The 13,613-nt window shown below is 35.3% G+C and overlaps 1 protein-coding gene across 1 annotated transcript in view; it reads left to right on the top strand.

Moving 5' to 3' along the window:
* LRP1B (LDL receptor related protein 1B) overlaps positions 1–13,613 on the top strand; it is a 2,279,180-nt gene that overhangs the window by 2,069,632 nt on the left and 195,935 nt on the right. The window contains 1 exon segment of the mRNA XM_043994810.1: positions 12,006–12,128. Within this exon segment, the coding sequence (XP_043850745.1) occupies positions 12,006–12,128 (123 nt within the window).

Raw genomic sequence — 13,613 nt, forward strand, 5'->3', positions numbered from 1 at the left:
ATTTCACTCATCATCAGCTCACGCAAGACCCTCCAGGTTTCTCTGAACTCTTCCTGCTCATCATTTCTTACAGCACAATAGTATTCCATTGTATTCATATCCCACAACTTGTCCAGCCATTCCCCAATTGATGGGCACCCCCTCAACTTCCAATTCCTTGCTACCACGTAAAGAGCAGCTATAAATATTTTTGTACATGTGGGTCCCTTTCCCCTTTCCATGATTTCTTTGGGAAAAAGACCCAAAAGTGGTATTGTTGGGTCAAAGGGTATGCACAGCTTTATCGCCCTTTGGGCATAATTCCAAATTGCTCTCCAGAATGGTTGGATCAGTTCACAGCTCCACCAACAATGCATTAGTGTTCCAATTTTCCCACAGCTTCTCCAACATTTATTATTTTCCTTTTTTGTCATTTTAGCCAATCTGATAGGTGTCAGGTGGTACCTCAGAGTTGTTTTAATTTGCATCTCTCTAATCATTAGAGATTTAGAGCATTTTTTCATATGGGAATAGATAGCTTTGGTTTCTTCATCAGAAAACTGCCTGTTCATATCCTTTGACCATTTCTCAATTGGGGAATGACTTGGGTTCTTATAAATTTGATTTAGTTCCCTATATATTTTAGAGATGAGGCCTTTATCAGAAGTACTGGCCTCAAAAATTGTTTCCCAGCTTTCTGCCTCCCTTCTAATTTTGGATGCATTGCTTCTGTTTGTACAAATTTTTTTTAATTTAATGTAATCAAAATCATCCATTTTGCATTTTATAATATACTCTATCTCTTGTTTGGTCAAAAACTGTTTTCCTTTCCAAAGATCTGATAGGTAGAATATTCCTTTCTCTCCTAATTTACCTATGGTATCACCTCTTATGTCTAAATCGTGTATCCATTTTGACCTTATTTTAGTATAAGGTGTAAGATGTTGGTCTATGCCTAACTTCTGCCGTACTATCTTCCAGTTTTCACAGCAATTTTTGTCAAATACTGAGTTCCTATCCCAGAAGCTGGAGTCTTTGGGTTTATCAAACACTACATTTCTTGTGTGATTTACTACTGCATTTCCTGAGCCTAGCCTATTCCATTGATCTACCACACTATTTTTTAGCCAGTACCAAATAGTTTTGATGACTGCCGCTTTATAGTAAAACTCCAGGTTTGGTACCGCTAACCCACCTTCCTGTGAATTTTTTTTTCATTATTTCCCTGGATATTCTTGATTTTTTGTTTTTTCAGATGAATTTTGTTATTATTTTTTCTAGCTTTATAAAATAATTTTTAGGTAGTCTGATTGGTATGGCACTGAATAAGTAAATTAATTTAGGCAGTATTGTCATTTTTACTATATTAGCTCTGCCTATCCATGAGCAATTGATATCTTTCCAATTATTTAGATCTGATTTGATTTGTGTGAAGAGTGTTTGGTAATTGTGTTCATAGAGTTCCTGGGTTTGTCTTGGCAAGTAGACTCCCAAGTATTTTATATTATCTACTGTTACATTAAATGGAATTTTTCTTTCTATCTCTTGCTGCTGGACTTTGTTGGTCATGTATAGAAATGCTGATGATTTATGTGGATTTATTTTATATTCTGCTACTTTGCTAAAGGTGTTAATTGTTTCAAGTAATTTTTGAGTTGATTCTCGAGGATTCCTTAAGTATACCATCATATCATCTGCAAAGAGTGATAGTTTTGTTTCCTCCTTACTTATTCTAATTCCTTTAATTCCTTTCTCTTCTCTGATTGCTAAAGCTAACATTTCTAGTACAATATTAAATAATAGGGGTGATAATGGACATCCCTGTTTCACCCCTGATCTTATTGGGAAGGCCTCTAATTTATCTCCATTGCACATAATACTTGCTGATGGCTTTAGGTAGATACTGTTTATTATTTTAAGGAAAGTTCTCCCTATTCCTAAACTCTCCAGTGTTTTTATTAGGAATGGGTGTTGTATTTTGTCAAAAGCTTTCTCTGCATCTATTGAGATAATCATATGATTTTGGTTGGTTTTCTTATTGATGTGGTTGATTATGTTAATAGTTTTCCTAATGTTGAACCAGCCCTGCATTCCTGGTATAAATCCCACCTGGTCATAGTGTATTATCCTGGTGATCACTTGCTGTAATCTCCTTGTTAATATCTTATTTAAGATTTTAGCATCAATATTCATTAGGGAAATTGGTCTATAATTTTCTTTCTCTGTTTTTGCTTTGCCTGATTTTGGTATCACCACCATATTTGTGTCATAAAACGAATTTGGTAGAACTCCTTCTTCACCTATTTTTCCAAATAATTTGTATAATATTGGAATTAATTGTTCTTTAAATGTTTGGTAAAATTCACCCATAAACCCATCTGGCCCTGGGGATTTTTTCATAGGGAGTTCATTAATGGCTTGTTCAATTTCTTTTTCTAATATGGGTTTATTTAAGGATTTTATTTCCTCTTCAGTTAACCTGGGCAGTTTGTATTTTTGTAAATATTCATCCATTCCATTTAGATTGTCAAATTTATTGGCATACAGTTGGGCAAAATAATTCCTAATTATTGATTTAATTTCCACTTCATTGGTGGTAACATCCCCTTTTTCATTTTTGATACTGGTAATTTGGTTTTCTTCTTTCTTTTTTTAATCAAATTAACCAATATTTTATCTATTTTATTGGTTTTTTCATAAAACCAGCTCTTAGTTTTATTGATTAATTCTATAGTTTTTTTGCTTTCAATCTTATTAATTTCTCCTTTGATTTTCAGGATCTCTAATTTAGTATCTAATTGGGGATTTCTAATTTGTTCTTTTTCTAGCTTTTTAAGTTGCATGCCTAATTCATTAATCTCCTCTTTCTCTTTTTTATTCATGTAAGCATTTAGAGCTATAAATTTTCCCCGAAGCACTGCTTTGGCTGCATCCCATAGATTTTGGTATGTTGTCTCATTATTGTCATTCTCTTGGATATAGTTATTGATTGTTTCTATGATTTGTTGTTTGGCCCATTCATTCTTTAGAAAGAAATTATTTAGTTTCCAATTGATTTTCATTCTACTTTTCCCTGGCTCTTTCTTACATGTAATTTTTATTGCATCATGATCTGAGAAGGATGCATTTACTATTTCTGCCTTTCTACATTTGACTATGATGTTTTTGTGCCCTAATACATGGTCAATTTTTGAAAATGTGCCATGTACTGCTGAGAAAAAGTTATATTCCTTTCTATCCCCATTCAATTTTCTCCAGACATCTATCATGTCTAACTTTTCTAGTAATCTATTCACCTCTTTCACTTCTTTCTTATTTATTTTTTGGCTAGATTTATCTAATTCTGAGAGGGGGAGATTCAGATCCCCCACTAGTATAGTATTACTGCCTAATTCCTCTTGTAACTCATTTAACTTCTCCTCTAAGAACTTGGATGCTATACCACTTGGCGCATACATATTCAATATTGATATTACTTCATTATCTATAGTACCTTTAAGCAAGATGTAATTTCCTTCCTTATCTCTTTTAATGAGATCTATTTTTGCCTGCACTTTGTCTGAGATAAGGATTGCTACCCCTGCTTTTTTTACTTTAGCTGAAGCATGATATATTCTGCTCTAGCCTTTTACCTTTACTCTGTGTGTATCTCTCTGCTTCAAATGTGTTTCTTGTAAACAGCATATTGTAGGATTCTGTTTTTTAATCCACTCTGCAATTCGCTTCCATTTCATAGCAGAATTTATCCCATTCACATTCACAGTTATTATTACAGACTGTCTATTCCCCTCCATTCTATTTACCCCCTTTGTACTTTCCCCCCTTCTTTCACCCTATTCCTTCTCACCGACGTTTTACTTCTTACCCCTGCCGCCCCCAACCTACCCTCCCCTTTTATCACCCCCCTCTCTTTTCTTTACCCTTTTCTCCCTTGCTTTTGTCCTCCCTTCTATCAGTCCCCCCCTTTCCCTTCCCCTTTTGCTTCCCTAAAGAATGAGTTAAGTTTCTTTATCCCAATGAACGTATATGTTATTCCCTCTTTGAATCAAATCTAATGAGAATAGGGTTGAAACAATGTTCACCCCTCCTTTCTTTCCCTCTATTGTAATAGTTTTTTTTCACCTCTTCATATGATATAATTCATCCCCTTCCACCTCCCCTTTCCTCTCCTCCCCATAGACTCCCTTTTTAACCCCTTAATTGTTTTTTGTATCATCACATCAAAGACAATTTATATTTATACCCTCTGTGTAAAGTCCTTCTCTCTGCCCAAATACATTTACAATTCTTAAGAGTTATGAGTATTATCTTCCCATGTAGGGATATAAACAGTTTAACCTAATAGGGTAACCTTCCCCCCCCCACCCCGTTTACCTTTTTACACTTCTCTTGAGTCTTGTATGTTGAGATCAAATTTTCTATTCAGTTCTGGTCTTTGCACCAGGAAAGATTGAAAGTCACCAATGTCATTAAATGTCCATCTTTTCCCCTGAAAGAAAATGCACATTTTTGCTGGGTAATAGATTCTTGGTTGCAATCCAAGCTCCTTTGCCTTCCGGAATATCATATTCCAAGCCTTGCGGTCCTTTAATGTTGAAGCTGCCAGGTCCTGAGCAATCCTGACTGTGGCTCCATGATATTTAAATTGCTTCTTTCTGGCTGCTTGGAGTATTTTCTCCTTCACCTGATAATTCTGGAATTTGGCTACAATATTCCTTGGAGTTTTCCTTTTGGGGTATCTTTCAGGAGGTGATCGGTGGATTCTTTCAATGATGATTTTATCCTCTGATTCTATGATATCAGGGCAGTTCTCCTTAATAATTTCCTGGAATATGGTGTCTAGATTCTTTATCTGGTCATGGCTTTCAGGCAGTCCAATGATTCTCAAATTGTCTCTCCTGGATCTGTTTTCCAGATCAGTTGTCTTTCCAATGAAGTATTTCACATTTTCTTCTATTTTTTCATTCTTTTGATTCTGCTTGACTGATTCCTGGTGTCTCATGGATTCCTTATCTTCCAAGTGTCCAATTTTAATTTTTAAGGCATTGTTTTCTTCAGTAAGACTATGCACCTTTTTTTCCATTTTGCCAAGTGAATTTTTTAAGGCATTGTTTTCTTCAATGAGAGTATGCACCTTTTTTTCCATTTGGCCAGATGAATTTTTTAAGGCATTGTTTTCTTCAATGAGATTATGCACCTTTTTTTCCATTTGGCCAGATGAATTTTTTAAGGCATTGTTTTCTTCAGTGAAATTATGTGCTTCCTTTTCCAAGCTGCTGATTCTTTTTTCATAGTTTTCTTGTTTTGCTTTCATTTCTCTCCCCATTTTTTCTTCTACCTCTCGCAATTGATTTTTAAAATCCTTTTTGAGCTCTTCCAGGAAGGCTTTTTGTTCTTGAGACCAATTCACCTTCCCTTGTGAGGCTTCAGATGTAGGCAATTTGAGGCTATTGTTGTAAATATATATGTACATCGGTATATTTTTTAGTGGTCAACTTATTGGAAGTTATTTGGAAAACTGAATTTGTATATGGGAATTTGAGGGAATAATATGTTATTTATGTTCTTTTCTATTAATCCTATAAATTACAGAAGAAAAATGTCAAAAGACTTAATATTTTGCTCCAAAGTATCTAGAAAGAATTGTATATCTTTTTCCTGTAGATTTTAGTGAGCCATAAACACAGTGAGCAGAAAATTCTTCCCTATTGATACAGAAACTCTCAATGGAGAGGGCTCTTTTTTGCTTCTTACTCATTATTGCAGCTTATTTATTTATTTTTTAAGTGGAGTTGAGGTCTGCTCTGGGGGCACCAGGGTCCCTGTTTTGGGCTTCTTGTGCAGAGGTATAGGTGCTGTGTGACCAGCTTTTTACTCTGAGGCCTTTATAGGGTGTGCAGTTAACCCCCCTGCACTTCCTGTCTGCCTGCATTCCGCCAGGTGCCGGATCCCCGCGTGCGATCCCGCCTGACCCATTCGTGGCCCTCCCGGCTGGTGCAGGTTGGTTTTTCCACTGTCCTTCTTGGCCACCAGATTTTTGAGCCAGGTTCCAGGGGCCTCAGTTGTTCGGCTGTGGCCTGCAGCTCCTGCTGACTTGCCCTGACCCTCTCGGCGCTGGGTTGCTGCTCTGTGCTGGGCCTCCTTTTTGCCCGAGTCAGACCGACCTTTTCCTGAAGTCTTCTAAATTATCTCTGGTTGGAAGACTCTGTCTCCCTGTCTCTTTGTAGGTTCTGTAGTTTCAGAATCTGTCCAGAGGTTTGATTTAATGTTCTTTTTGAGGGAACAGAAGGAGAGCTCAGGCAGCTTGCTGCTTCCTCTCTGCCATCTTGGCTCCACCCCCTCCACCCTGTTTTAAAATTTCTTTATTTTCAATCATTCTTTCTTCCTATCCTCTTTCACACAGAATAATTATCTCTCCTCATCTCGAAGGTTAACTGTTTATTTATGTTCTACATTCCATCCCATATGCCTCTTTCATGTCTTTGATTCATCAATCAGCCCCTCTATCTTTTGCATCATTAATGTTTTCTACTGGCTCTTTGTCCTCTGAAGACAAATATGGTCAAATTCCCTTAATTCTAATGAATCAGTATCTTGACCCTTCTAAGCCTTCAGTCACATTATCCTTTCCTTTCCTTTACAGTCAAATATTTTGATGGTGTAGTCTACTTTAGTTGTCTACAATTCCCTGTTGCACACTCAGCTTCTACAATCTCCTTTCTTTTCAATTCAACAAGCATTCATTAAGTACCTACTCTGTGGACACATTTGGGAATAGGTAAAACACCGTTCTACTAAATTGGTGTTCTTAAAAACCATTATTGATAGACACCATTTTTATTGCTCAAACTTCTGGATTTCTCTATGACATTTATCACTATTATATGTAACATAGTTTCCAACCATCACCCCTCTCCATAAGATTTAAACTACTACTGGAAGAAACAGAGTTTGTATTTTTCATCTTTGTATCAAGGACATAACACAGTGCTTACATATAGTAGGCACTCAAACATTTCCTGCATTGAATTGAACTGCCTCACTCCATTTCTAAAGCTTTCTTTTCACTTCTTCATGTTGCACTCTCATGGTTTTCATCCCCTCTGTCTCTTGTCTGTCGCTATTTCTCTCTGTCCTCTCAATCCCTCTGTTTCTCTCTGTCTCTGTCTTGCTCTCTCTTTCTTTCTCTCTCTCCCCCTCCTCCTCCCCCCTCCTCCTCCTCCTCTCTCCCTCTGTTTCTCTCTATCTCACAGATTTTCTCCCTCTTTTCTCACATGTTGGTATTCCTTATGAATTTGCCTTTGTACTTTTCCCCCTTCTTCTCTACATTCTTTTACCCCACATTGTCCCCAGAGCTTCAGCTGTCACCATCATGTGGGTGAGACCTAACTATACTAAACTCTTATTTTATCTCTGTATATTCTGATATAGAAATTAGTCTTTAGTCTAAATGGAATTGACAGTGAAAAAAATGCTCAACAAGAAGTTAAATTTTATACAAGATAAGTAAAAAGATGATGAAAGAAAACACCCAGGTTGCCCTGGTGGCACAGTGGATAAAGCTCTGGACGTGGAGTCAGGAAGACCTAAATTCAAATCTAGCTTCAGACATTTACTAGCACTGTGACCCTAGGCCAGTCAGTTTCCTCAACTCATGAGGATCGAATAGGATTTTATATATATATATATATATATATATATATATATATATATATATATATATACATACATACATACATACACACACATACACACACATATATGTATGTATGTATATACATATATAATATTATATTCACACATGCATATATATATGTGTGTGTGTGTTTATGTATGTGTGTGTGTATACACAGTCACATCATCTTTTCCTTCCCTTCCCCATCCTAAATTCAAATGATCATGGCCACATGAACAGTAACCCACAGTACTGAAAGAACTAGCAGATGTGGTTGCTGAAAATAGAAGTGAAAAGAGCAAATGTCCAAATTTGAGAGTGACAGAGACAGAGACAGTGAGAAATAGTAAAATATTCCTATATTAATCTGATAAATATGACTTTAATGTCCTACAAAATTCTAGAACATATCAATAAAGGGATGGTTTGTAGAACAGGGACTTGCCCTGTGATTTCATTGGTATAGAGAACTCCAGGGTGTGAAAGCTCACTCCTAATACAGGTCAGTACATTATCTACACCTTACAGAGTGTTGCTTCACATTGAGGGGTTAAGTGAATAGCCCTAGGTCATGCAGCCATGTGAGAGAAGCAATGCTTGAACTCAGGTCTTTTTGACTTTGAAGCTAGCTCTCTCTCCACTAAACTATACTACCACTGGTCTGCAAACATCTCAACAACAAAGCAGCAGTGATTACTAAAAGCTGGGAAATCATAATCAAATATAATTCATGCCACATAACCTTATTTCCTTTTTTGACAGTTAGGTTAGTTAACATGTAAAAGAAATATTGTAACAATATTTCATTAAAGTAAAAAAATTTACTCATTATAATCTAATAGATAATATGGAAAGGTTGTTAGGCTATTTACAACTTGGAGGATTTAAAAACTGACTTAATGACCAAACCCAAAGATAAGTTATTTGGATTAATGTCTATTTGAAGGGAAATCTCTAGTTGACAGGCTTAGAGCTATGTCTTTTGAATTGTGCAATTCAATATTTTAATACATGAACTTAGATGAAGGCATATTTGGCATGTTTACCAATTTGCTGATGACACAAAACTAATAGGTTTGGACCATGTATGAAATGAAAATGAAATATAATACTTTGCTCTAAAAAACAAACCATTTTGTAATTACAAAATGGGATTTGGCTAGATAGCAGATCATCTGGATAAGAGATGGGGCTTTTAGAGGGTTTCAAACCTTTACTTCCTTCATAAGTTCCTTTTCTAAATCTCTAATTGCTTGCTAGATGTCTCTGTCATGATGCCCTGTAGTTATCACAAACTAATCATAACTAAAATTGAGCTCAGGAGTTCTGAGCTGTAGTGCTCTATTTTGAATGTTTCCACTAAGTTCAACATCATAATATGGAGGGACCATAAAAATGAGAGGGGGAGGGAAAGGTGAGGAAGAGCATCAGTTTGTCTAAGGAAGGGTTGAATTGTCTGTCACAAGTTAGAAACCATTAATCTCTAGTGGAATCAGGCCTGTGAGTAGTCCCTGCACTTCAAGCCTGAGTGAAATAAGAAAACCCAGTCTTTTAAATTAAAATAAAATATTTTTAAAAAACAAACCTTATTGATTTTCAGTCTATATTTCCAGGCTGATTGCACATTCATTTCCTTCACATAGTCTGTTCTTCCACCAAACTAATCTAATTGCTTGTTCCTTGTGCATGCCATTTTATGTTCTGCCTCAGTCTTTCCACAGACTTTCCCATACATCTAAAAATCTTCTCCCTCCTTGTCTGTCATTTAGTACTCCTCTCTTTCTTCCAGGTTCAGCTCAAGAACCACCTCTTCCATGAGGCCTTTCCTGATTATAATCAGTTGTTCTACCCTCCTTGAATCATTTATATATATATATATATATATATGTATGTATATATATATATATATGTATATATATATGTGTGTGTGTGTGTGTGTGTGTATTATATAATTATATTTGTATATATCCTGTAACTCTCTGACTGTTGAAGACTGCCTGGGCTTTGTATTTCTATCCACAATGTCTAGCAAAGAGCCAACAACATAGGGATAAGGATAGGGACTGGGCCTATGATCTTACTGGAATAGAGAATTTGTGGATGAAGAAACTCCCTAAGTGATAACTTTAAAAAATCGTTGCTTATTGTTCTGTTGATTGAATAAATGTCAACAGTATGACATGGCAGGAAAAAAAATCTAATCCAATCTTCAGCTGTGATAAGAGAATGTCAGAAGTAAGTATGGATCTACTATATTCCAGCCTAATCAGACCACATCTAGAATGCTATCTCTACTTTGGGGTATCTCAGTTTAGGAAAGCTATTAACAACCTGGAGATCATCTAGAGGAAAGCAACCAGAAAGACTGGCAAAGGGGCTAGAGACCATGCCAGAATGACAGGTTGAAAGAAGTATAGATGTTTTTAGCCCAGAGAAGAGAAAACTTAGGGAACACATGATAGTTTTCAAATATTTGAAAGGTTTTTATATGAAAGGAAGGTTTAGATAAGGTGTCAGGCCCCAGAAAGCAGAACTAGAATGAGAATAAAGGCATTATGGGGAAGGCAGATTTAGTAACTCAATATGATAAAAAAAAAAAAACTTTCTAGCAATTGGAACTGTGCAAAAGTCAAATGTGCTGCCTTGCTTCATAGATTTCCCCTCATTTGAGGTCTTCAGATAAAGACTAGAAAATCCTTTGTTGTAAATGTTTTATATCCAGCTTGTGACATGGTAAGACCTAGATTAGATGGGCCTTCAGTTCCTTTCCAACTCTGACACTCCGTAATAACTTCAAGCCCACATTTGTCCTTATTCAAGTCATATACCATCCAAGGCTTGACTTAAATTCCATCTCATCCATAAAGCCTTCCTTGATTACTCCAGCCAAAAGCAACTTTTTTCTCTTCTTCAAAATATATGTATCACTTTATTTTTATGCTGATGGTCATGTTTGTTTTTTAAAATTTTACTTCATATTACAATTATCAATATGTATTGCATGTCAATACTCTTAGATTTTTATATTCCCTTGGGGAATGTGTCTTTCTATACTCTACCCTGAGCACCTTTTTGCACATCAAATTTTGGTGATCATTACATTTTTTGGTAATAGATGATTCGTCTCATTGTCTCCTTTTTTTTACAAATGAGAAAACTGAGACATAGGGAGGTTAAAAGGCTTATTACAATGGGCTATTTAGTAGCAGAAGTGTGACTTGTGCCCAAGGCTTCTGGCTGAGGATAGAGCTCTTCTGCTTTATTGTCTGATTATCTTTTTTATAACCAGTACCTCATTCTACTTGGAACCAATAAGAATAAATCCTTTGTAATCCATATAGGAAAGTAACACAAACATATAAAAGTAAAAATATTAACAAACATATTTAATAATGCTGAATGCTCTATGTTGTAGATACTTTATACAGAGTCTATGTCTACATTAGACATCAAATTGACCAGAATGACGGTCAAGTGATTCAGAGTATCAAGAAGAAAAAGTCACTCAATGTTGCTAGTGGACAGAACTTCTGAAAGACTGATTACATTTTTGAATACGAAAAAGTCTTTGTATAGTGTGAATTGAATAGACACATTAAAAAAGCATGTTCCAGTTTTCTTAGATTTTTGTCATTTTAAGTAAACCAAAAAGAAATTTTTGAGATAAAAATAATTTATTTTAAGGGACTGATACAATTTTTGTAAGACAGTCTCACTCAGTTTCTACAGCAGAAGTGAGCAATGGTATAATGTAGGGACATTCTTAATTGTCCTTAAAAGTTCATTGCTTAGTTGTGATATAAAATCAGTAGAAGATATTTCCTCCCATCCCCTTCCCTCTTGGTGTTCTCTGTTTTCAACAATCCTACATGTCTGTATCCCAGCAACAGAAAAATTCCCCATTGATTTTAAAGAAAAGTATTTCTGCCTGCCAGCACAGCACATTTTTTAAAAATTCAAATTATTTCTCTTTAAAAATTTAAATGTCTTCACATCGCTCTACTGTAAAGATTGTGTAGGATGTGAGTAATTGAAAAGCATGAGAAAAATTCATCTCATGGATATAATAAATGTGATAATATGAAAAATTGGGGGTAAGAACTTCTATGCCTTGAAATATTATTTAGAAACTAGATTTATTATATTAATTTAAAAAATGATTTTGAATAGTATCTGCTTCAATTGCTAGGCCAGGAAAAAATATATGAATGTATACACAAGAAACCATGAAAAATTTGATCTTTCAAATATAATCCATATCTAATATATAACTAAATAACAATTTGGATAATATAATATATAGTATTATAATTATTTGCAATAATTATACTACCTTATTTTCTTATCTAAGGTGGCAATATATGTCGAGCTGATGAGTACCTTTGCAATAATTCACTCTGCAAACTACATTTTTGGGTGTGTGATGGAGAAGATGATTGTGGAGATAACTCTGATGAAGTCCCTGAAATGTGTGGTATGGTTCTTCAATTAGCTTTCACTTTTATTTTTCCCTGAGATATAATGTATCCATATGAATCAATAAATTAGAACAAGGTTAATACAAATTGGAGGAGTACATGGATGAAAAATGATCATTACTTTCATGACAATTAATAGAAAGATTAACCTTCTCACATTTCGTGATTTTCCTAAACTTTAACTCTATTCAAAGGATAGATTCTCATCTTCAGGGGATGATTTCAGGCAGTTTGCCCAGTTGAAATGTATCAGCAAAGAAGACAAGTAAGGACATTGTCATCAAACGAAGTTGGTATTAATGCTAAGATTGCTGGACAGATGAGTGAAATGGGGTTGGGGGGATACAAACCATACACACAAACAAATAAAGGAATTACCTATCTGCATCAATCATTCAGGAATATTCAGAGAAGTTATAGAATATAGGAAACATAACTTCTGGGGCAGAAAAGTGAAACAATGATTTATTTAACATTTTAAATCTACAAATCCAACATCACTGTTATTCTACAAATGGTTGGGACTTCACTTTATTCTTGCTCCTCACTGACATTTATTTTCACTTTCATGCTGAACCAACCAACAAACATAACTGCACATTGCAGATCATCAGAATGCTGAATATCTTTCATGTTCCCAAGGTTCAATTTGCCCTTTTTCTCATTCTTCACATCTAATACAAGTGCAGGATCATAATTTCACCTTTAATTTAATGGAAAATGTAACCACTTTGGACACAACTAAATAACACTTAAGGTGAATAGAAAAACTCCAACTGTACTTAAAGTCCTTGTTCTATTTGGAATGTAAAGTTAAAGTTAAATTTTATGATGGATGATGACATTGGAGACTGACATTAAAGAAAAAAATGAAGAAAGGTTATTTTCAGGAACAGCATTTACAACTTAAGAGAGTCTCCTTAGAGAATTTTTACTATGGTGACAATACCTCAAAGATTTATTTCCAGTCCCCATTCCATTCTTCCCTATTATCTTGAGAGACAGAAAAGACCCAGCTGAGATCACTGTATTTTTGAATTAGAATAAAATGTAAAAGTTGTGATTACATGGTCCACATATTTTCCGATTTAGATGTCTTTTATTACTCAAGATGTGTTAGATGCATGTTTTCTTTGTGGGGGGGGGTATTGTATGTGTGGGTATGGGTATATTTTCATTCTCTTTTTGGTCTACAGAGATAACAAGAAAAAAAAGAACGCAAATTACTTATTGTAGGACTAAATAATTTAATAGGATATGCTCAAATCCAATCCAGAGTCCAAGAAGGAGCTCTAGGGGACAATTTACACAGTGTTGCCCAAAGCCTTAGAATCCCTAAGTTGATACTATGAAGCCATTATTATATTTTCTGCAACATCACTTTTTGGAGAAAGGGGACTACAATTTATTAATAGAGTCCCAGTGATGGGCCCAATAGTGATGTAAGCAATGCCCTTAATTCAGCCTAAGAACTGCATATC

Source organism: Dromiciops gliroides, chromosome 3, assembly GCF_019393635.1.
Source record: "Dromiciops gliroides isolate mDroGli1 chromosome 3, mDroGli1.pri, whole genome shotgun sequence".
Classification (NCBI taxonomy): Eukaryota; Metazoa; Chordata; class Mammalia; order Microbiotheria; family Microbiotheriidae; genus Dromiciops; species Dromiciops gliroides.